The 24,662-nt window shown below is 35.7% G+C and overlaps 1 protein-coding gene across 1 annotated transcript in view; it reads right to left on the bottom strand.

The window, feature by feature from the left end:
• TRHDE (thyrotropin releasing hormone degrading enzyme) overlaps window positions 1–24,662 on the bottom strand; it is a 389,311-nt gene that overhangs the window by 101,267 nt on the left and 263,382 nt on the right. The window contains exons 8-9 of the mRNA XM_032347011.1: window positions 4,287–4,352; window positions 3,471–3,658 (exon numbers count right to left, since the gene is read on the bottom strand). Coding sequence (XP_032202902.1) covers window positions 3,471–3,658; window positions 4,287–4,352 — 254 coding nt within the window. The remainder of the gene's footprint in view (window positions 1–3,470; window positions 3,659–4,286; window positions 4,353–24,662) is intronic.

A 24,662-nucleotide genomic window follows, 5' to 3' on the forward strand; every position in this document is an offset into this window, starting at 1 on the left:
TCAACTAAATTGAGAAGTCAAACAAGTATCCATTAAAGGGCAAGGAATATACAAAATTGAAGATGTTTAAAGATCCTCAAGGATAAATGTGCCTTTTTAAAGCATGATCTTAAAATGTGAAATATTATTTGCCCCAATATAAATAAATATACTTTTGCATTTATTTAAGCTGTATTCTTTTAAATAGTAGAACTAGAAACAATGATAATATTTCTATGGTAATGCTTCAGTATTTGAGTTTTAGCAAAAGTTTCTTAAGTACAAGAAAAAGAAATTCTTCTTAGAACCTGGGTGTTGCTTACAGTCAATGCCACATCCCTATGGGAAACTTAATGCATGGCAGACACTTAATCACACAGCTGTTCAGATGCAAAAGAGTTAACTATAAAGTATTGGGATCCAAACACTTGGGCATTTTGTAAAACTTTTGAAATAGTCTTCTGTATTCTTCCCAAGAATGTTTTTACTCTGTGTCTGTGTGTGTATATGTCTGCATGATCGTGTATGCACACAGTTAAAATGTTTATATTGTCACAAAAACAAAATAAAAATTACAAATTACCAAGCCTATCTAAAATTTGTATTCATTTCTGAATTGCTATACTATGAATCCTGTATATTGTTTTTCATAACTTTCCAAACAACACCTATCTGGTCTTTTCCCAACTTCATTTTGAAGTTTCATTTGAAAAATCAAAGAAAGCTCTTTGCTTGATGGTTAGAACTTAAAAGAGTGGAAGACACGAAACATGGTTGAGTGAAGCGTGGTGTGCTATAAAGAAAATCTCAGACTGCAGTGGGTTATGTTTGAAGAAAAACTAGAAAAAAGCATTTGTGAAATTAAATTGTGTCCTTAGCTACCTAAGTTGAATTCTAGTCATCTCATTTTAAGCAGAAAAAAAAAAAAAAACAAAAAAACCAAAAAAAAACACAAATGCATTTCAATAGACTTCTAAGATATATTTTTCTTTAATATTCCCCAGGGTTATCGCTCTCTCTGTAGTTCATGTTTTTTATAATAAAACAATGTTTATCCTAGTAATCATGTTAAGGTAGACAATAATAGGTACTTATTTTAGCTTAAGGGAAAAATCTTTCTTAAAAATGGTACCAATGTCAATGAAGCATTAACGTAGACACCACGAACTCTACAGAAATTCCTGTCATCAGGTCAATAACCAAAGGGAATTATGACTGTGGAGATAAATACAATTGTCTGTAGCACAGGACTCCGAGAAACCCCATAAGCAGATGAGGAGACAATGGTTGACATTGCAATGTATTAACTTCATAAAGAAAAAAGCTACAAAGAAAAAAAAAGAAGAAAAAAAGAAAAAAGCTACATAAATTCAGAACTTCCAGAATACATAAATTCTAGCCAATATCTTACTCGCTTTTACATATCAATGAACTGTATGCAATTATTAGTTATATAGCAGTCTTTTATACTATAATATACTATAATATACTATACTATATATATATTATATACTATATATATAATATACTATATATATTATATACTATAATATACTATAATTATACTATAATATAGTTAGTCCATATGACAAATATAATTACTATATACATTAAAAATGTTTTGGGCATGTTATTGTGATTTTCTGATATCCTTTACAAAATTCAGGACAAAGAATTGATGAGACTGGCTCAGAAAATATCCACAGCTCATGGGATTTCTGGTACCGGTGGGCACTGTCTCACTGGATCAACAGTTTGCACTGTACAATAAAGACCTAGGAAGGTTATGTACAAAGGATGGATAGGATTGATATTGAAGCTCTGGCCACAATCTTAGAGTGAATAAAATGGATCAATAAGACACAAATGAATACTAAATTTTTAACTGCAAGCTCAATTATTCCAAAATAGATAGAAAATAATTTTCGAGCTTAAAGGGACTCCATGCCTTATCTTACTCTTAATATTTTATACACCAGGTTCTCAGGGTTCAACGTTATCCATATGATTTTACAACTCTAAGGAAAGCAAAGCTCTATTCACATTACATATACTTATGCAGCCTGGGAGAAATTCTGCCTTTAAAAGAGTCAGACTCACAGCTCATACATCTGATGCATGTTACAGGCTGACAGCATATTTTTGTTCAAAATTTGTTCTGTCATTTGCAGGTCCTTTATGTTTTTCTGCATCAGTGATGTTTGTGTCAAACTGATCATTCTCAAAGGCATGGCCTAAATCTCTCTAACTTTGCCACAGTCAAGTAGTTTTTATGTACTTCCTGGCAAGGCTGGGGTTGATGCCTAAGCAGGTTTAGCCTGGGGCCAAAGGGTGGAGGATGAGAAGCCACATTTGGCAGCTCTATAGAATCCCAGGCTGGGTAAAAGGAAGCACTGGCAGAGTCAGACCCTGACGTATGGCAGGGTATTCCCACTTTGCAAAGGCAGTTTGTTGAAGACCCACGTATATATTGACCGGGAGATTTAAGTCCGTGCTGTTCCAAATTTAGTCACCAGAAAACATTCAGGAATTTCTCAGTCACTTCTACCTATAACCCATCTTGGAGCTAGCCTACTTGGAAATGATTTCCGTCCCTCTCAGAGATTAAAACAAGAACAAAAGCAAAAACAAAAACAATTCATGCTTCACACCTCCGGGTAATGTAATGGGAGACAGCATGACCAACCTAATCCAAACACCCCTTTATTAATTTTAAACTCCATTCCTTCTGTACCCTCCCCACTCCAACCTTTTCTTAGGGCACCTTTTGAAAAATGAAATGAACCATTCCATTATCTTTCTTTGGCTCAGCCTTTAGTAAAACACCATACAGTAAGGAAACGTGAAGTAGGAAAGAAACACTATATGCTGTTTTCAGTAATTAAATAAGAGTTTCAAAAGAAAGTTTAACAACAAATAAAAATTCTATGTATGTTGTTTGTTCAGTGGTTTTACACATGGAATGAGGGAGGAGAAAATATTTTGATGCCAAGTAACACTGATACTCAGATCATTTAAAAATGGTTCTACTTTGAGTTCCTTTGGCTCAGATACTAGTCTAGCTGTGGTTTTTGTTTGTTTTAATTAGTCTTTCTGGATTGTTAGTTTCTATTTTCATCTATTTTATAAATCGCAGTTTACTCAATTCCATTTAATTGACTTCATTGCATCCTAACTTTTTTGAATTTTATTCAACAAACATTCACAGGGAAAAGTAAAAAAAAATCACATATTTTTCTAAATCACCATGATAATTTAAACTCTGCTTAAACAAAATAACTTTGGTGTGCTGTCACTTTGATGGTTAAAATATCTGGAAATGGGAGTAAAAGAGGAATCAAAATGAAAACACCATCTGTAAATAAAGAAATGAAAACCATATTTCACTTACATTTTATAATTGGGCTAGCGATCCTTTTTAAAATGCTAAAAACACAAAGTGAAACCTAAGAATATAAGCAATTGTTTTTTCAGGTAAAAGAGTGCTGTACCTGTTATTTTGAAGTTCAAGTGCTTTAGTTTTAGCACTGATGTCATAAATAAAATGTTGTTGGGTAATTATTATTCTATTTTCTGCTGTTGAATTTCCCAAGATTGTGATAACAGGATAACCCATCTGGAGTGTCCACTGATCCATTACTTCTTGTATATTTACAAATTTTCCATTCCGTTTTAAAGCCTTTGTAACCCAAATTGTATAAATTAGTTTCATAAACATGAACCATAAACATAATTAACATTAAGCCATTTTTATTTTTACCTTTATGATTTACTTAAGGATGAAAACATGTAAAATCAGTGAAGCTAATATAACGTGTTAGTAAAATTAACCTTGTTGCCTTAAGTTTCATGCATATATAGAGAAAGGAAAGCCTTATAAGCATTAAAGTTTTTACTTAATGGAAGATAAAACATAGCTGATTGTTAAAATAAGTGCTTGTAGCATCATTAAGTATCCCCAGTATGCCTAGTACCAAATTTAAATATTTGTTATTCACCTATAGAAAAAAACTACTTTAACTTCAATATTTCTCTCAAACATGAATATCTGACACCATATGAATGTTGTATTTCAGTATTGTCTTGTTTGAGAGGAGGCAAGGTACTTTTTTACTACCATTTGTACTTTAAGTAATTTTAAACCCCATTACTTTTGTAATACATCAAAAATAAAATGATAAAGCAATATGAGAAAATATAAAAAGTAAAAACAACTGTCAGTCTCAATAAAAGTTAAACGAATGGTTTATAAACTCAATTCAAATATTCAAGAAGAGGTTTTGCTATTCGAGCTTCCTATACTTTACCTCTGACAGTGTATTCCAGAGATCATTTCTGGCTGCATTGCCGTACTTATGAATGGTTAAATAATCCTACAAAGAATATAAAATTAAAATTACAACTCAGAGGCTAAGCAATTTCCAGTAAACACATATATTTCTCAATTCAATTAATAATTTCTATTTGTTAGAATTACATTACTACAAAGACAAGGAGAAAAATGTGGAAAAAGATGAAAAATTTCATTTTACAATATCCTGAAGAGTTTTAACTGTAACACATTTCTTAACTCATCAAACAATACTGGTCTCTTAAAAAATATGTTCGTAGCCATAATCACTTCCCATGGATTTCCAGCGTCAAATACCTTCCTCTAATTTAACAAATCAACCTCAGGCAATTGTTAAAGAAACAACCTCTGCAATGAAACATTTAGGAGAAACTTCCCCATCAGACTTTCCTGTTGAAATGTTGAAAAAAACAAATTCTGTTTTACGGAAAAGTAAAAACAACAACAGAGACCCGACTGATATATGCCAAAATGAAGAGGAATCGCTTTGCTGAAAGAGTCATGACTATATCCACAAGCTGTCCAGTTCCCTAGTCTCTCTGCAAGGGACAGGCTGCCTAATACAAAAAAGGACACATACTTATTTCCATGAGCTTGAAACATATATTAATACTTAATAAGGAAAAGTTAATCCTAAATTTATTTAATATTTTTGAGGGTATGGTTTTTCACTTCCCAGTTTCCACCATTAGTAGTTAAACCTACACACTTTCTATCTACCTATGCCTGCTCCCTTCTATGAAGCATGGTCTATGTCACTGTGGATACGTGATTTGGTTACGGCCAGTTGGTGTTATTCTTTTTCAACATCAAAGCGGAAAAATGAATAGGAAATAGTGTTTTATGTTATAAAACAGAGTCTCCTCAATTTGAAATTCCTTCATCTCTACAACATGTAGGTAGTAAACAAAATCCTAATTTACATCACAGTACTGAAAATGAAAAAAAAAAATGCTGACTCTCTTCAGTACTTTGTGTAGAGTAGAATACTTTAGGGATAATTAAACTTGGGGAAGACGTTTTTCTGAAATACAAATTGTAGCACCTGTGACAGATTCAGCTTCGTTGGCAACTCACAGCCCAGAAAATGGCAACTCCCACTTAATCAGATTCTAAAGATGCAATGCCCAACACTAACTTAGCAACCACAAATTCATCATCGTCATCAGGGATTATGAATAACTTTAATGAAAAAATATAACCCCAAATAACCAATCTGAACTCTACTTTTGATTTTGAATATGCCATATGAGTCATTTTCCATTAGAACTTGGAGACCAGGATTAAAATAAATTATTTCAGATTTAACTATCAGCATTATCTTTCATGCTTTTTCAGCACCTAAACGAATAAATCTGGGAACAATAGGAATTATGAAACACAAATTTGGGGGTTATTTTAGTACGTGATTTTTTTTAGAAGTATCAACATTAGAACTATTTATTTATTGGGTTTAGTTTATGGATATGCTGCTAGGATAATCCTAAAGAGGGAACAAAGGAATACCCCATGGACTTTGAAAAGTCCAATACCTAACTACAGGATTCTCTTCACAGACAGATCATAAAAATCCAACTGTTCAAGATACAAGTTGACTTTGGCCCAATATTGATCATCAACTCGAACTCTTGGTTCCCTCCCCAATTCAGAATAAAGTTCAAATTTACATTTCAAGCAAGCTGAAACGGCAATTATCCAGGCTTAGGAAGCAGTTCCAACTTGCTTGCCTCGGAAGTCAGGGCAAAAAGCATCTTCTTGGATTCCCAGCAGTCCCAATTTTCGGGTGTTACTGGAATTCTACATAAGTCAACTCTTGTTTTTCAAAAACTGAGAAAACCCCAAGTGTTTTCCTTAGTTATCTTAGCCTTCCTCTTGCATGAAAATAGTCATATTTTAAGTTAAAGAAATTGTGTTTTGTCCTTGCTGAATTACAAAGAAACTTACAGAATAGTAAATATGGTTTTTCTGATAATCAATTATTTATTTATTCATTCTTTCCACAAAAGGTATGGTGTACTTTGCATGTGCTGGTAGCTTTCACATGCTGGGGAATGGTTCGGGGAGACTAGGTTACTGAGAACAATGGCAGATACGGAGATGGGATTTGTGGAGGACGGTTTCTGGGACTGAAACTGTAGAAATCTTGGTACAAAAACTACTTGACAAGATGAATTTAAACATTTGCTGTGTAATTAAATAAGATTTTAAATTCCTTTCAAGCCTACAAGCCGATGAATATGAAAATGGCTGGAGTTATGAATCTGAAATGTAAATTTATGTTTATATGTATGTGTATGAAAGTCAATTAGCGGTAGATTTGACATTATGATACAAAATAGGAGAATTTTTTAATATTAACCATACAAAGAATTTCAGAAACAGAAGAGTTGTTGAAAAGGGGGGGAAAAAAAAACAACCATAGATGACCACTAGAATATTCTTAAGGGATCAAACCAACATTATAAACTGATTAAAAGTTAAAGGCCTATTTAGCCAAAGTATATTCTCATCCCTAAAGTACAAGAATGGAATTCTGACTGCCCTTGTCCAAATCTGCACCCCAATGCTCTCTAGTTACTTGATTTTGGCAAGTTGCTTAATATCTTTGGGTATGAGTTATGCTAAGGAATGAATGATTTTTTAATAGAATTAGGTTAAGGAATAAATGATTTAATATCTGTACAGTATTAGAAGAGCAAAAAGTGTCTAGTACCCAGTAAGTATTCAACAGACATCAGTTGTCATAGGCTTTTTAATCACTTAGGCTACCTGTTAGAGTAACAGAAGGAAAAGCATCACTGAGGATAATAACCAAAGAACATAACACATGAAAACAATATCTGTCTCTTTTGTAGCATTGTGTGAGTTGCTTTCTTTTATCCCATTCAATCCCAGGACATTTATGAGATAGATATCATCATCATCATCTAATAAATCAGAACACTAGAACTCAGAGACTCCAGCCCATGTCCAAACCCCATTCCTGTGCACACCGCTGCTGACCCAAGTCCAATGTCTGCTAGATGCCCCACAGACAACTAACTAAGAGCTGAACTCATTGTCCTCCCCAGCATTAGCTCCTTTTGGCAATCCTTCCCCAGCGATGGCCTTCCAACCACCTCAACCAAGGAGGCTTCTTGGATGCCTCTCTTTCCCTTTCTACCACATTCAAGTAATGATCTACATTGGAAATCTTCCCTCCAGGTTCCCCTTTCCCTCCACCTGTCTGACAGCCTCTCTAGATGACTAAGACCACCACTGCTCTGTCCCTTTCAGATGGTGTCTCTCCCGTGCAGCCAGAAGAGCTTTCATCAGATGCACACATGGATCCCTGCTGCATTCAGAAGACAGTCTGAACACGCTAAAGGAACGGTCCCTCTGTATTTCTGCCAGCCCGACTGTCACTTTGTTGCTCTGCTCTCTACCCATGCCTGTGCAGACTCTTTCCTTCTAGTCCCCTGCACAAGCCCTTCTCCACATATGCTCTACTTCAAGCCCATTCAAGCTCCGGGACTCAGGCTTGATAAATTCTTCCCAGAGATTCTTTCTTGGCCATTCCCAGACCTTCCTGTGTTACATACCCTCCCATATTCTCACACATTGCACCATATGAGAGCATCTATCACACTGTGTTATAATTGCTCGTTCATTACTTTAACCACCCATATACTCTGTAAACTCCATAGGAGTAAAGCCCCTGTTACTCCTCTTGACCACTGTTTAGCTGGCATCTATGTGCCCATCCCGGTACACAGCAAATGCTGAATATATTTGTGTGATTTTTGACTTTCCTTATTCATCAAGCTTTTCAGTTAACAACTGACAGTGCAGTTAAAAGACGTTTCTCATATCCATCAGATTCCTCCAAAATGTCATATTTAAACACTAGCACAGGACACAATTTCTTATTTCAGTGCATATATGCCAGCTCTATAACTTGCATTGATATATACAATTGCATGTGATGTCATTGAAAGACCAAACTATTGGGTAGGAGGCCATTTTTATTTTACTTTCTTTGCTAACAATGACATGATCCACAATTTTGCATGTACAAAAGCCAATGGGACTACTAAGTAAACAGGAGAAAAGGAAAAAATGATCTGAGGAGGTAAAGCACTATTATCTTTTAACATGTTTATATGGAATAATTATGCTCTCCTACTAATGGGTCCCTTAGCATGTTAAAAAAGAGGACTAACTGCACAAAGGATTTATTCCTCAGGACACAGAAGGACAGTTTAATAAAATCCAAAGATATATGGACTGGTTTATTTGTGTTTAGCTGCAAATTATAAAAAAAATTCCACCCTAAAATGACCTTTATAATGACAAGATTTATTCTTCCTATTATAAGAAGGTAAGACAGACGCAATTTTTTTCTCCAGAAATTGTTTGGCCTTGCCGTTCCTTGTGTTTTGTCTCCCTGCTTGGGTTTGAGGCTGGATGGCACAAGCAATCCCAGCCATCACATTCAGACAGGACATGGCACAGAGGAAAGAGACAGAATTTCTTTCTGAGAAACTTCCTCTCCGTTGCTGCATCAAACTCTCCGTGTTTCCCACTTGTCAGAATTGTATCACGGGCTCCAGCTGAAATCTGCTGATGAAGCTCTTAGGGGGTATTGTTTTGGGACAGCTCAAGGCAGGCTCGGTGCTGTGTTTTCTCCAATGACAGAAGAGAGGCAAGTCTGGGCCTCAGTGATACTGGCAAGTAGGAGCCCTTCTACCCGTAAGACTAGCCTGGGAAATGCCAGGTAAATCCAGGCATCGATTTTTCTGACTATGTGACAAGAAGGCTGAAGCAGGGATTTGAAATATTGTTCCTTTCTATTAAGAATAATTGTACCTCAAAAAATGTGTAGTGAGCATTTGTCATTCTTTTGGCTTTCCAGCATTTAAACACCACGTTTATATGGGGACAATAACTCACCATGGAATCCTGCAGGAAGGTGAGGGCTCTGCCTCCCACTCTCAATGGAAGGGACAAAATAGTAAATCCCTCCTTCTCCCCTTTCCCTGACAGCTAAAGTATGTACGCGTGCCCTGGCCTCAGATAAGTAGATACTTCAGCGCAGGACTGTGAATCCTGCCAGATCGATGCAAAGAAGAAGGAACAGGTAGCCACATTAACGGTAGCAGTTAAACTAACCACTCCTGAGGCAAGCCCTTGGCTAGCTTTCTTAATTTCTTAGTTTCCCTTAGTTCCTACTACCCATTTTGCAAGCCTGGTGCTCCAGCATTCCCAATGCTTCCAAAGGCTACTGACCTACACCCTTCCAGCAATTTTTTTTTTTTTTTTTTTTTTTTTTTTTTGCCTGATTGGCCAAACTTTGTTTCTATTGCTTGCAACCCAAAACCCTGACTGTTACAACACTAATAGGGGATATAATCAAAACAAACACAAACATCTTAAGTTTTCTTGTTAACCTCGGAATGAAAAATAGAAATGTTCTCACACAACTTATACAAAATGAAAAGCAAAGGACACCCAGTTTTACTGCATAAATCTAGGGTTTCACGGTATTAGAAACAGTAGGTATGAGGGGAAGGAGGTTGATACTTAGGTTTAAAAAGGAAAAAAGAGGCAGACAAGAAGACTGGAGAAAAAGTATAAAACTTCCATAGACAGGAATGCACAGAGAGTAACAATAATAAAAACAAATCTATGTTAAACTCTTGTCTTAAAAAAAGCTTCTAGACAAACCATAAGTGACTCTTATGATTTGGGAGACAAACCAAAAGTGACTCTTAATCTCACAAAACAACTGAGGGTTGCTGGGGGGAGGCGGGTTGGCAGAAGGGGGGGTGGGATTATGGACATTGGGGAGGGTATGTGCTTTGGTGAGTGTTTTGGTATGGTATGCTTTGGTATGGCATGCTTTGGTATGGTATGCTTTGGTGAGTGTGTTTGGTGAGAGTATGTGCTTTGGTGAGTGCTGTGAAGTGTGTAAACCGGGCGATTCACAGACCTGTACCCCTGGGGATAAAAATATATTATATGTTTATAAAAAATAAAATTTAAAAAAAAGATAGTCTTTATTTATATTTTAGATCTAATTATTGAGCACTAATTATATATCAGGGCTAGTACATGTATTAACTTTCTTGAAAAGTCTAAAAAGTGGTTCAACCCAGAACACATGATATCATATATGAATTTGAAAACAAATAATTATTTATAATTCTGTTACAGGTGCACATTAAATCTACTTTCAGCAATTATATTTACATTATTTTTGTCATTTGGTACTGGTTATCAATTGTGAGTTATTTGACATAGCATTTCCTCTAATTTTTATATTCTCATAAAGGATTAATGTAATATCATGTAATATCTCAAGTACTCAATAAATATATTTTAAATATCAAAAAAAAAAAAAAAAGCTTCTAGAGCAGGGGCTTTTAAACTAGAAACCTAAAGCTCAAAACTTAAATACTTGTGAGTGTATGCGTTATTAGAGTTGGGTGATGTTAAAGGAATCCGTGGACAATAAGAAAGCAGATTAAAGGCTATCAGATCAAAGCAATGTCACAGAAGGGTTGGAAAAACCCCATCTGAAGCCTGGGCCATGCACTTCAGAAATGTTTCTACATTCTCTGACCTTGAGAAACAGTAGTAAGGAGACCAAACGAGTGACAGAAGACCAACTAACACACACAAGAAAGATCAACTACAGATCGAGATGTTATTTTGTTTTTTATCTGAAACATGGCTGTAGATTATGAAATTAAATAAAAATGAGAAGCAGAGCACTGGAAAAGCATTATGCAAAATCAAAGAATGTTTACATTTTATTCTATTAGCCAGGAACCAAGGATGAAAAGGTATGAATAATTGTTAAACCTTGACTGTTAAATTATAACAAGTTTCTAAGGAGGAAGCCCAATAAAAGAGGCACCAATACTAAAGTTTTCAAGGTACATGAGTGTCTGGCCACCAGACACAGTAAAAAAGAAGCGGTATTTAGGAAAGAAAATTATTCGACTAGATAGAACAAAATCAATTATGCCACTGTTTGCATGCATTTTTTATTTTTATTTTTTTAATGTGCATTTTACCTAGATTTACCATTACACGTTGCTTACTTACATACAGGAGAATTCAGATATTTCTCTAAGAACAAAAAGGTATTTTACATGTTCCAAAAAATCCACTACCCACCTAATGAGGATAATTTTGTAAAATCAGCATATGTTCTTAAGGAGTTGCGAAATATACCAGAAAATCAGAAAATCTTAAATCAAAACAACTTGCTGGTACATAAAAGATTTGTTTGTTGGTGTTTGTTTGTTTTAAATCACAGGCAATGGCAAGTTCTCATATCAGCTTTGTTTTCACAGATCTCTTACTTAGCAATTACACATCATGCCATCAATGCCTTCACAGGCAGAAGCATCACAAGAGGTGTGAGGGATATCGCCACCGCTGAATTTGTGCATTCCAGAGCAAGCTGACAGGTCTTACACCTGTCAGTAAAATAATGTGAATGTAAGTCTACAGGGGTGTTCTGGGGTACTAAAATGTCCCCCCCCTTCTGCCACTAGCTTGAAATATTACTGAGACATAAAATGAATCTATTGGCAAAACTGAAGTTTGTAGATTGCCTTTCCTGAATGCCCTGGTAAAGGACTTTGACCACAACAAGCTCACGAAATAGATAAATGATATCCTGACTGGTAAAAATACACTGCCTTTTGTAAATCAAGATGCCCATGGACTGTGGAGCATGTACATGGAGCTCCCTCCACTTCCACTCCTTTTCTTAACCAGCCCTAGCCCTGGTGACTAGTTGAGTTGAAAAAAAATGCAATTCAATTAAGATAGAAGCATGTGTGTATTTAGAAAACTAAACAGAAATTTAGGCTGATCCTTATCAGTCATGTGATCTTGAGTAATTTTTCTATTATCTCTAAACTTCAATTTTTTCAGCTGGAAAGGATAGATAATATAGTACCTACTTAGGAAAACAGTGCACAGAAAATGACATAGAACAAGAAAAGCACTTAGAAAAATGCCTGCCACACAAAAACCCAAGGAACATTAGTTATTATAAGACCAAGCGCAAGGGGAAAATACCTCTAGAGTCAATATTTTTGATCTCACGTCCAAGAGCAGTCAAAATATTCTAGAGGCTAAGGAAGGGAAATGATACGGACTAACTGGAAGAAAGTTAGTGCTTAGAGGGACCTTTTTTTTTTAATTTTTAAAAAAGTAAAAATGCAAGAAAAAAATTGAGGCCAATGTTTTTTTAGGTTTGAGGAACGCTTAGAAACCTTCCCCCTCCTGGGTCTGGAAAAAGAAACTAGGAGGACTCCTGAGTTGTGCAGTCTAGCGCCCTATTTTTCACCGAGCTCTACTCAGGTGACAAGCCACTGACTGTTTATGACTTGGGTGGCTCATGGAATAAGGGCACTAATTAGGGACTTCAACACAAAATAGCCATACCTAAGTTGGCATGAAGCTGCAAAAACACTACTATTCAGGTGACCAGAAAGACAAGGCTTGGCCAAGATATATAGCAAACACTCAAGCAACATGTGCTCTCTCACTTCTTTCCCACTCACTAATCAACCCACACCAAGAAACCAACAGGAGTGCGTGTCAGTGTGGAAGAGAACAAAGGGTTCTTCACCACACATTCCGGACTGAAAAAGTCCCCTGCAATATCCTCATATTAATATCAATAAGCACAGATTGAATTTCCCATATGCTCAGAAGCATGGGGGATCTCTTCTAGTCAGTGTTAAAATCATATATACTTGTTAATACATTGTTTATCAATGACAGCTATTAGTCTATCAGATCCTTTCTGGTTTTAGTCCCCTGATTATCTAGCTTATATTGCATAGCTCATCTTAACCGGTTCGTAGCAAACTGGCTCATCTCCTTTGCAGCGCTATCCTTTAAGTTTACTAGTTGGCAAAACCCCAGTCCTGGATGAATCCAAGCATGTGCCTTCTCTAAACCTGCACCATGCCGCTGAGCATCATGGGAGAAAATAATGCAATTGAATAGTTTGGTTGTATTATAAATTCATAATTCCCAAACTCAAATAGGCACTCAATACAACAGTCATGCCATCTACTCTTCCCAATCTTCAATCTCCAAACCTCTCTCCTGCCTAGGCTTATCCCCCAATTTTAGCTACTGACGTTGCTTTAAAAAAAAAAAAAGAAAAAAATAGAATTCATCAGAAAGGAACTCCCTCATGTTCCCATTTCCAAATCCCTAAATTTACTGGAAGTGTATCTCTTATCAGAGACCAGTTACTTTACCTTCGCCAGGACAAACGTCCCAGTCAATTCTCTAGTTTCTGTCCATTAAGCTTTTCCTCTCCTGACTCCTTCTCCACCAGCCTAATTTGTACAACGGTCCCCCATCTTTGAGAGCTTGTTTGGAGGTTCTAGCAGGGGAGCGCAGCTACTCGTATACCCTTGACCGAAGAACGGTCCTCTCCTCTATCGGGGAAGGTCATCCTCTTGACCGAGTGCGCAGCTTCGGGAGGGACGCACATGGAGCGGTGAGGGAGGAAGGGGACACCCGCCTAGACAGCCAGATCAGCCGAATCAACCCTGGCAATCAATGGGGTGACAGATGTCGCAGTCATATCGCCCTCACATCCACGGTCCCCATCTTTAAAAACGAAACAAAACAAAAACTTTCTTTAGCCTTATCCTCCTCTAACAACCTACCCTGGTTTTCTGATCTCTTTCCTTGGCAAATTTCTTTAAATTTTACTCTCCAGGCCTATTTCCACTCAGACAAAAACCCATGCACTCTTTAAGCCATTCCAGAGATAATCAATAAATTGGCAAGCTGCCAAAAGAAACACTTTTCAGTCTTTACTCCACCGCTCAGTCGCATTTAACCTCTTCGATCACTGTCTTGAAATAAGCTTTCTTCTTGACTTGGGTGACACCACAGTCTTGGTGCCCTGCCTGCCTCTCCGGCTGCCGCATCTCCATCTCTAGCTTTGGGACCCTCCCCTTCTCTCAGCCTCCAGTTGTTCAAGACCCGCAGGGCTTGTTTCCTGGCCTTTGCCCCCGAAACATTCTCAGGTCCCCCCTCTTCCTCACCTCTCATACATACCCTTTACCCAATCTATCCCCAGATCCCTCTACAGGACCTTCAAAAAACATTGTGAATCCACGTCTCTGTGTATTTACTGACTATTTATGTTGCCATCACCTCTCACCTGAATCTTCAAATATCTTCCTAATTTTATTACCCGATTCCTGTCTTGGTATGCTGATTGCCCCACTCCCCGTGTATTATTATAAGTTGCCAAATAACTATTTTAAATATAAACAGAACCACATCACATCCCAGTTTAAAACTGTTTAATAGCAGCCCGCTGCACTCAGAATAAAATCCAGCCTTCTTAGCACTTGGTACTGCGTGAATACTTCCTGCCTTCCACTCCCACCTTCTCTCTCCTTACTGACTCGGCTGAGCCACACCAGCTTCTTTCTTTCCCTAGAAGTTGCTCAGTCCTTGGCCTCAGCCCTTTGCACAAGCCGTTCTATATTTCCAGAATGATCTCCTTCCTCCCCCAGGTTTCTCTTGGCCTCCAGACCTCAGTATGGATGCCTTCTTCTTAAGGAGTTCCTGAGCGCCCAATCTAAAATTGCCTGACCCATCTGCCCATATGTTCCCTCACAGCATTCTATTTTCTTCCTTCCCAGCATTTCTCGCATTTAGTAAATATATATGTATTTGCTTTTTTCGTGTTTAGGGTCAATCTTATCCTGTTACATATGATTTGTGAGATCAGGGGCCATCTCTGCTGGGGGCGGCATGCCCTGAACACTCGGTACTTACCACAGTGTCTGACATAGAGTGGGTATATATAAGTTTGTGTGGAATAAATGAATAACCGAACATGCCTGATAGGGGAGCAATGTGTGCTGTGGGTCTAAAACAAAGCACAGCTGGTGCAGGAAGTGAAATCAGAATTTTGGTTTATTAGCACAAAGCATTAAGGAAAAATCTTAGCACTATAATGAGCTATGTTTCAGGGGAAAAAAATGATCTGTGAAATAATCACAGGGAGAGACCTTGAGCAGGAAAGAACAAGTGAATATAAGAGCCTGATTGCAAGAGGCAATGAGATTCAGGATGACAAATGAACATCGCCATTTCTTTGTGTGTCATACTAGCACGGATCCCCCTCTTCCATGGACGAAAGAAACCAGAGGTAGACCAAATGGGTTTGTTGTTGTTGCTGTTGTTGTAATTTTAAAGATTTTATTTATTTATTTGACAGACAGAGATCACAAGGAGGCAGAGAGGCAGGCAGAGAGAAAGAGAGAAGGAAGCTGGCTCCTGCTGAGCAGAAAGTCCAATATGGGCTCGATCCCAGGACCCTGGAATCATGACCTGAGCCGAAGGCAGAGGCTTTAACCCCCTGAACCAAATGTTTTGAATGCACTTGAACCTTTTGTAAGGCATTTTCCAAATATATAACTTAGGTCTTTAGCACTCCTCCTAAGCCACTAATTTATAATATGGGCTTTTTCACCATAATACTAAGATACTTAGAATCATGGGGAAAAAAGAATGTGTAGTAAATATGTTATGGTTTATTATTTTTACTGTATAGTCATTTATACAAAATTATGAAAAAGGGAGTAAAACTTCAATCTTCAGATGGGTAGGAACGTGGGTGATTATATCACCAAAAAGTGAAATACAAGAGAATATATGAAGTGTTTCCAACATCATTTGTGATAAAAAAAAAAAATACACAAGATAGCAATTGGGTAATTTTTTTTAATTTATGAAATTAGTAAGAAAATTATTTTGGAAAGTAAGACCTAAGGCTGTTTGCTTAGTGCATTATAAAAAGAGAATTTTCAAACTTTACTTCTACTACTATGTACTGGCTTAACATTTTGGAAGAAAAATTAAGAATGTGATTCCAGAAGTGGATATGAAGAGACAACCAAAATGTAATAGGAAAAATCTATCATTTGAAGACCATGACAGTATTGTTCATTTAACAGAAACTGGAAAGTGACCTGGATGTGCACAAACAAGGAAAAAACTAAATATATTATGGCACACCCAGTATTAACCTATATAATAGCATCACCAAGCAGTTAAGGAAACATGAGTAATGAGAAAAACCACCTTCCCAACTCAGGAAGGTTCTTTTTGCATCAAAACTTACAACATTGCCAGATATGTGGTTCTAGGCTATTACATGAAGGTTCTGAAAAGAGAATATTAAAGGAAAAGAAAAAGAAATTAACAGAGGAAAAGAAAGAAAACTGCTAACGTAGGCATTATAACAGGTCAGGGAAACAGATGCCTGGGATGCAAGTTTACCGTATCCTGCACTAGCGATCTAATCAATTGGTACAGTCCTCAAGGAGTGAGAGACACTTTGCAGTTCGGTGTACCCATGGCAATGCAGATTTAGAGACTGGTGTATGTTTGCACACATATTCACATATCAATATATCCACTCGTCAACCAAAGGTGTCTAAAAATTTCACAGATACAATTTAAATATGGTTTCACTTATTTGTGGAGCATAACAAATGGCATGGAGGACATGGGGAGTTAGAGAGGAGAAGGGAGTTGGGGGAAATTGGAAGGGGAGGTGAGTCATGAGAGACTATGGACTCTGAAAAACAATCTGAGGGTTTTGAAGGGGTGGGGGGTGGGAGGTTGGGGTACCAGGTGGTGGGTATTAGGGGGCACGGATTGCATGGAGCACTGGGTGTGGTGCAAAACTAATGAATACTGTTATGCTGAAAATAAATAAAAAATAAATTAAAAAAATAAATAAGGTTATCTAAGACATCATTTTATAGGATCAACTCTATATAGCTAAAATGTATAAAATATCCTGAGCCCTTAACAGGTAAAAGAAAACCAATAAATATAACTTTCTAAGACTTCCTATTGAGCTGGGTAAATGCCTGCAGGATGACCAAATAGAGATATTTGTCATTAATAATAAGGGCTTTTTAGCTAATGCTATATAGTCATAGTGGTCAGTTAACAATATTGAACTCAAAGGCAAAATGATAAGGATTCAATCAGTAGCTGTATATAAACAAATGAGTTGAAACTGATGAAATGGAAGCTATTTCTCTCTGATTGAGAAATATGAATAACTACTGCTATCTAATTTTTAAAGTATTTGCTTTTTATTGAGATTGTATTCTTGATTCTCAAATCTATATAATTAATATTTTTCTATATTAATATTCTCAATAATTTTAGCTTTCTAGTTAGGTCTATATAAGTTAAATGCTAATTAGGTCAAATCCAACAACTAAAAACACCAGCAATGATAGCACTATTATCATATGGTATTGAGTGATCAAAACAAATTAGTGAGAAGTGTTAACCTTCTCCCTCTAGTATAACTAAAACTGCCCAGTGATTTAAGTGAAACATGGAGAAATTTGAGCAAAAGCTGTCGGTGGTTATTCATTTTAGATTAAGCATGATTCAGTTATCATCTGGAAGAAAACACAATACTACCTCTTCAGAAAGGAAATGAACTTCGACACACTGTCTCTGTTCCTCTATTATTCTATGACTTTTCATTTTTATGAAAAAACTACATGTGAGAGAAAAAACGTTCTCTCAGAAACGCAAGCTGGAAGTTATTGAATAAAAATCCTGTGTACACATGTTAACATAGAACTTCTCACTGGAACACAAGTTATTGAGTATGTTGTTGCTACTAATAATCCCTCTGGCTTTGTGCCTGTCATTACCTTCAGGCTATCAGAATTTTATGAGCACAAACCAATAATAATGATATTTCCCTTTTGCTTTTTATCCACACCTCATTGCCTTACATTGATTTGCATAAGCAATTTCTACCCTGATAATTGGAGCCAAACATCTTGTTCTGGCTTATCTTATGGAAAAGAGCAGTTAAATACTAATCAGGGGAAATCTTTTTTTATTCAACTACATTTTAGATGATATTGAATTACCCTTATTGGTTGAGAAAGAAGGTAACTCATTTTCTGACATGGATTTCAAGTTTTGAGTTTATATCAAGCTTAATAATGATGTTTCTTCACAATTTCATTTCCCTGATGTTGACTCATAATAACATGAAAAATGATGTCGTGAGGTTCAAATCATTATAACAATATTGTTTTGTTTAAAAAGAAAAAGCAACAGTACTATGTAATAATTATTTTTTAATAGCTACTGAGCCAATCAATGTTATCTGAGGGTTTCATAATTATAGCTTTATTCTTTTATTTCCAGAAAAATAAGAGAAAAGGAGAAAATATAACTAGGAGATTAAAACATGTAAAAAATGAAATAAGAAAGGTCAATGCCATGTAAAAAAAATTCTTTCTAAAAGAATCATTACTTGAATCACTTCAGAAATAAGCATAGTACTTAAATAGAATGAGGATTTGAGCTATGGGAACTTAAGTTATAAAAACACAGTAAAAAAAAAACACACACACAGTAAAAGAAGTACATCTTAATTTACTGACCATATGCATAAACATTACTACATGTGGATGAAAATTAACAAATAGGCACTGAAACAATCAGATACCCAGGAAATAAAAAGATGTAAGGAATGCTGAAAGATTCAGCAATACTTAACCAGTATTATGGTTTGAAGACGGAGTGAACTATAACCACACTCAGGAGACCACAGTGTTACCCAAGCCAACAGAAGAAAGTCTTTCAAAGCACTTCTGGATAAAGACTATAGATTGAACAAACCCATCTAGTTTCACTCATTTCCCAAACCTAAGTAGAACTATACTGAGTGTATAGGTATCATCAATTCTTTGTGAAAACTAAATATCTTGATTTTCTGAAATCTAGCAGGAGCTTTCCTGACATTTACTCCTCTAACCCTCCCAACAGTTTTTTAGAAAATTTATATACTCTGTGTTAAATCCCTTTCTTTTGAAAGACCTAGAATGGATTGGGTTTTGCTACTGTATCATGGGCCAGGAGTGGTATGTTCCAGGAAATAGACCCTCAACGATGGGAATCTACAATCTAGATTTGTGCCTGATAGATTATATTTAGATGAGGTAATATCACTGAACATGGGTAATAAGGTTCTGGTAAACTATGGTTTTCAGGGTCAACCAGTTTCTTAAATTATCATCTGCAGTTGTCTAAATAGAAGAAGAGGCTTTTTGGGAAAACAAATAATTGCTTCAACAGGACATTACCAGAGCATACAGAATTACAAAGTCTTTGAGGCTTTATAAAGCCTTTACAAAGGCTATTTCTGACAGGAGGGAATTGGGACGGGGACCTTGAAAGTATAAATTCCACTGAGCCTCTTTTGGGGTCAAAAGCAGCTCTTCCTGTCTCTGGAAAAGTTAGTTACCACTAGTTTGAATTTCTGATAATGGCACACTCACTGGGGGAGAGGGGGGAATGCTGATTCTCAAAACCAACATCCAATATATCTCAATGCCATCAGACCCACAAGGACAGTTGACTCCAGCTGATTCCAGGAATATAAGTAGAAATTCTTACTTTAGAAAAGATAGCATATACACTAAAAATCACCAAGAAATTTCAAAAAGTCCGTAGAAAATGTCATCTGAGACAACTGTAGCTTCATCATAAACATGTAAAGTATCCAGTGCAAAATATGAAAGTATAACAAAATACCAAAGATAACTAAAAAGCAAGGGAAATAGAAGCAGTTTCTTAGCAGTAGGCAAAAAGAAACATCGCCAGCAAAAATTCCCTGTAACAAAAATTGCTGGTCTGGTTTGACTATAGTTACAACACTATGCACATTGAAGGCCATTAGCCTTAATATTCAGATAATAACTAAAGATTCAAGAATAGGGAGTCACTCACTTTTGCACATCTGGTTTAAAAATTTTTCTATCAAAATAGTTGTTCCCAAATTAAAGTATCAAACCCAAATTGTCTAACTAGTAAAAAAATTTGGAGAATCTGAAAGATGAAAAAAATCTTAAGAGAGTATTTAGTCCAACTCTTGCATTTTATAACTATGGAGCCAGGAATCGAGAAGATTTCATGATTTGTAGAAAGCCCAGCATTAACTGGAAACAAAAATGAGAATCATTTTCATTGCCTCATGCTTCCCAAAATATATGAGCTATTATTCTGGGAAATGGGTTACGTAAAACAGTAGATACAGAGTTTGCAAAACTATAAACATATCTACGTTTTAAAAATATATTACTTATGAGGACATACCTCATAAGAGGTATTATATTACTTATGAGGACATACCTCATACCTCATATGAGGACATACCTAATGCAACAAGGGTTCATGCTTGATTTGCTCCACATTTCATTTTCAATTTAAACATCAAAACAGAAGACAACTTATTAATGGTAGGCAGGTCTAATATTTTAAAACTATATATGCTATCTATTTATAACTGTGTATAACTATCTATAGCTATTTTATAACTATACATACTATCTATATATATAACTGTATATACTATCTATATACTACAAAGAGAAGTTTTTGAGGCAATTTTATTTATTTATTTAATTTATTTTTAGTGTATAATGCATTATTTGTTTCAGGGATGTAGGTCTGTGATTCATCTGTCCTATACAACACACAACACTCACCACAACACATAACCTCCCCAATGCCCATAACTCAGGCACCCCATTTCTTCAATCCCCTACTCCTCCAGCAACCCTCAGTTTGTTTCCTAAGATTGAGAATCTCTTATGGTTTGTCTCCCTCTCTGTTTCATTTTTTCCTCTCTTCCTTTACGATCCTCTGCCTTGTTTCTTAAATTCTGCGTATCAGTGAGTTCATATGATAATTATCTTTCTCTGATAGACTTATTTTGCTTAGCATAATACCCTCTAGTTCCATCTACATCACTGCAAATGCCAAGATTTCATTTTTGATGGCTGCATTAATATTCATATAGATGAATATTAATATTATGATATTAATATTAATATTATATATGTATACACCACATCTTCTTTATTCATTCATCTGTCAATGAACATATGGGCTCTTTCCACAGTTTAGCTATTGTGGACATTGCTGCTATAAACACTGGGGTACAGATGCCGCTTCAGATCACTATATTTGTATCTTTGGGGTAAACACCTTGCTTGCGCTCAATCTCATCTGATCTTGGAAGCTAACCAGGGTGAGGCCTGGTTAGTACTTGAATGGGAGGCAATTAATTTTAAAACTATGTTAAAATGAACCATTTAAGCATCAAATAAAATTTAAGAAACAAGGGAATTAGACAAAAAAATCAAGAAGACCAGACCAAGGAAAGCTGTGATTATTCTGTAAGAAACTATTTATTAGGGGGCACCTGGGTGGCTCAGTCATTAAATATCTGCTTTCAGCTCAGGTCCCGATCCCAGGGTCCTGGGAGTGAGGCCCCATTGGGCTCCCTGCTTCACAGGAGGTCTGCTTCTCCCCCTACCACTCCCTCTGCTTGTGTCCCCTCTCTCACTGTCTCTCTCTCTCTCTCTCTCTCTCTCTCTGTCAAATAAATAAATAAAAATCTTTTAAAAAAAGAAACTATTTATTAGACTTTCTAATAGCTGATTAAATGAATCAAATGGTTACTAGGAATAGAACTTTCCTCAAAAAGTCTCTAGAGTGCCTTCTTGCTGTGGAATATATGGGTGAAGTGATACAAGATAATACAAAAGGTAGATGAATATATTTGAATTGATACTCAGATACTTCGTAAGTTAAATACATACATTTGAATTGATCCAGAAATTTTCCAGAAACCTACTACCTTTCTATATTACTTTTATTACATTTAATATATAAGTATTATATTTATATAAATTATTTTATAGCTATCAATATTTATTACATATTAATAATTATTTATATTAGATTGTAAATTTTGTATTGTGTATATTATATAATACATACAGTTGACCCTTGAACAACATGGGTTTGAACTACACAGGTCCACTTATATGTGGATTTTTTATCGTATAGTACTGTTGAGGTATTTTCTTGTCTTTAATATTTGATAACCCTTTTTCTCCAGCATTCTTTACTGTAAGAATATAGTATATAACAGAACATACAAAATGTGTCAATTGACTGTTTATGCTATCAGTAAGTCTTCCAGTCAACAGTAAGCTACTCGTAGTTAAGTTTTTGATCATCAAATTTATATGAAGATTTTTGGCTGTGTCGGGGGTGTGAGGGGGTCAGTTCCCCTAACCTCTTCATTGTTCAAGGTTCAACTGTATATATTTAATATATTTCTGGTTGTATTTGTAAAAAATATTAGCCTTGTTCCGAAAAGTGTTTAGGATGAGTCGTGAGGATACAAAAACTGTAAGAGAGCACAAATTTTAGTAGAAACCTCCAGCATAAGATTGTTCCTATGCAGAACATGAAAGGTCTTAGTAAAAAATGAAGAAAAAAAGGAGGAAAGGAAAGGCAAGAAAAACAGAGGGGAGAAGGAAGGGGGTAACAAAAAAGGAGAGAGAAAAATGTATATGAAAAACATACTATTTCCAATCTGTGATTGACTACAAACCTAACCCTGGGTCTGTCTTCAACATAAACTTCTATTTGCCAACATAGAAATAGCCACGGTTAATGTAAAAACAGTTAATGGATTTTCCAGCAAAGGTAAGCGTTGACAGTCCAGATTAGCACCTACAACAACATGTAAACCAAGACTCCCCAGAGCCTTGTGGATGGGAAATATATTAAATCAACTCAGTGACCACTCAACACCATGACACAAACGGTCTGTTCAGGAGGTCATTTCCAAAATGTACCCCATACATCTTCATGCACAAGAGATGATAATTTATCACCTAGACATAGGGATCTACTGTAAACTAATCCAAACTGCTGATGATACACTAAATCAGTTTGAGTGATGAGTATAAATAAAGCTGCAAGCAAAGTACTGAAGGATACAGATCTTTCTGATCAATGAGATGTCACAAGGCAAATGAAATGCAATGTTGACAAACATAGAGTCCCCTCAGTTGAAAATTAACCACCTCATGTATCAAAGCATAAAGGCACACATTAATAAAAGTTTACTATAATAGGAGTCCAAGGCTATATTCTTTTTCAGATAAAACTGAAGAGACTGAGTCAGTAGTACAGGGTGTACTAAAAATTGATATATTTTTGCATACCACCAAAAAAGCGACAGGATAAAGAAAAACTTTGCAAAGCAGTAATCCTTCCCAAATAATATAACTAGAGTTATTCAATCTGCTGAGCAAATCCAGATGAAGAAAAACAATAAAAATTTTATACAGAAAGTGATTTCACATCAACTTGCTGCCAGGAAATCAAATTCAATTTGTGTTGCCCTTATGAAAGCTTAGATATTTTCTGGAACTGTCATACTACAATTTCAATGGGGGAAAAACAAAGGATTGGGGATAGGAAGGACATTCCTCCAGACAGTTGATATTCATGGAGGGCACTCCTTGAGAAAAAAGATTTTCCCAACTATGTGATCAGAATAGAGACTTCAGCATCCAGCAAACAGGTTCAATAGAATTCAGCTATTCTGAAGGTGTCCCGAATGGAAAGAGCTGATTAAAGTAAATTTCAACCCCTGCTGGAACAAATCTGTAAGAATATTTTCTAAGGGAAATTAGTCTCCAATAAATTTATATTTTTTTCTTCATTCTGTTAAGTATATGTAACTTTGTCATAACATATTCAACTCTTGCTTTGTATTTTATCTTTTAGTTTATTTTAGGTAAAGATAGAATTATACTACTAAGATATGACCTAATCCCATACGTAGTTTATTTAAATTTCAAAATGAAAAGCTTACTAAGAACAGATAAGATTGATTGCTCTCTCTGTCTTAGCATAATTGTATTTCAGGTGAACATCAATTTACTTTAAAGGACACTTCTAAGTAGCAGAATGCATCATAAATAATTCATCAATCACAGCTGCTCGAAACATGATTTACTTCAACAGATTCAATGGAATAAAAGTTCTATTTTTCTATATTTGTGTATGCTTTAAAGTGTTTAAGGACCCTCCTTTTTAAAGAATCACTCTTAGATTACATACTTCATACTTACAATGCAGTCTGATAACACTGGGGTTTTTTGTTTATTTTAAAACATATTTTCAATTTTAAAAACATTTAAATATCTTCAGAACAAATAACAATTTATGTATATCAACAGTAAAACTACAGCAACATAAAAGAACAAGTCTGAAAAACCGGCATTAAGATTTTAACATAATTTATTTTCACTTTATATTAACTTTTATACTGAAGGAAAAGTGAGGTAGGCTTTTAGAGCATCTTATACCGATTATTTAGAATCTCACATATTTGAAAAATACTTCAATTTAA

This window comes from Mustela erminea, chromosome 6 (assembly GCF_009829155.1).
Source record: "Mustela erminea isolate mMusErm1 chromosome 6, mMusErm1.Pri, whole genome shotgun sequence".
Classification (NCBI taxonomy): domain Eukaryota; kingdom Metazoa; phylum Chordata; class Mammalia; order Carnivora; family Mustelidae; genus Mustela; species Mustela erminea.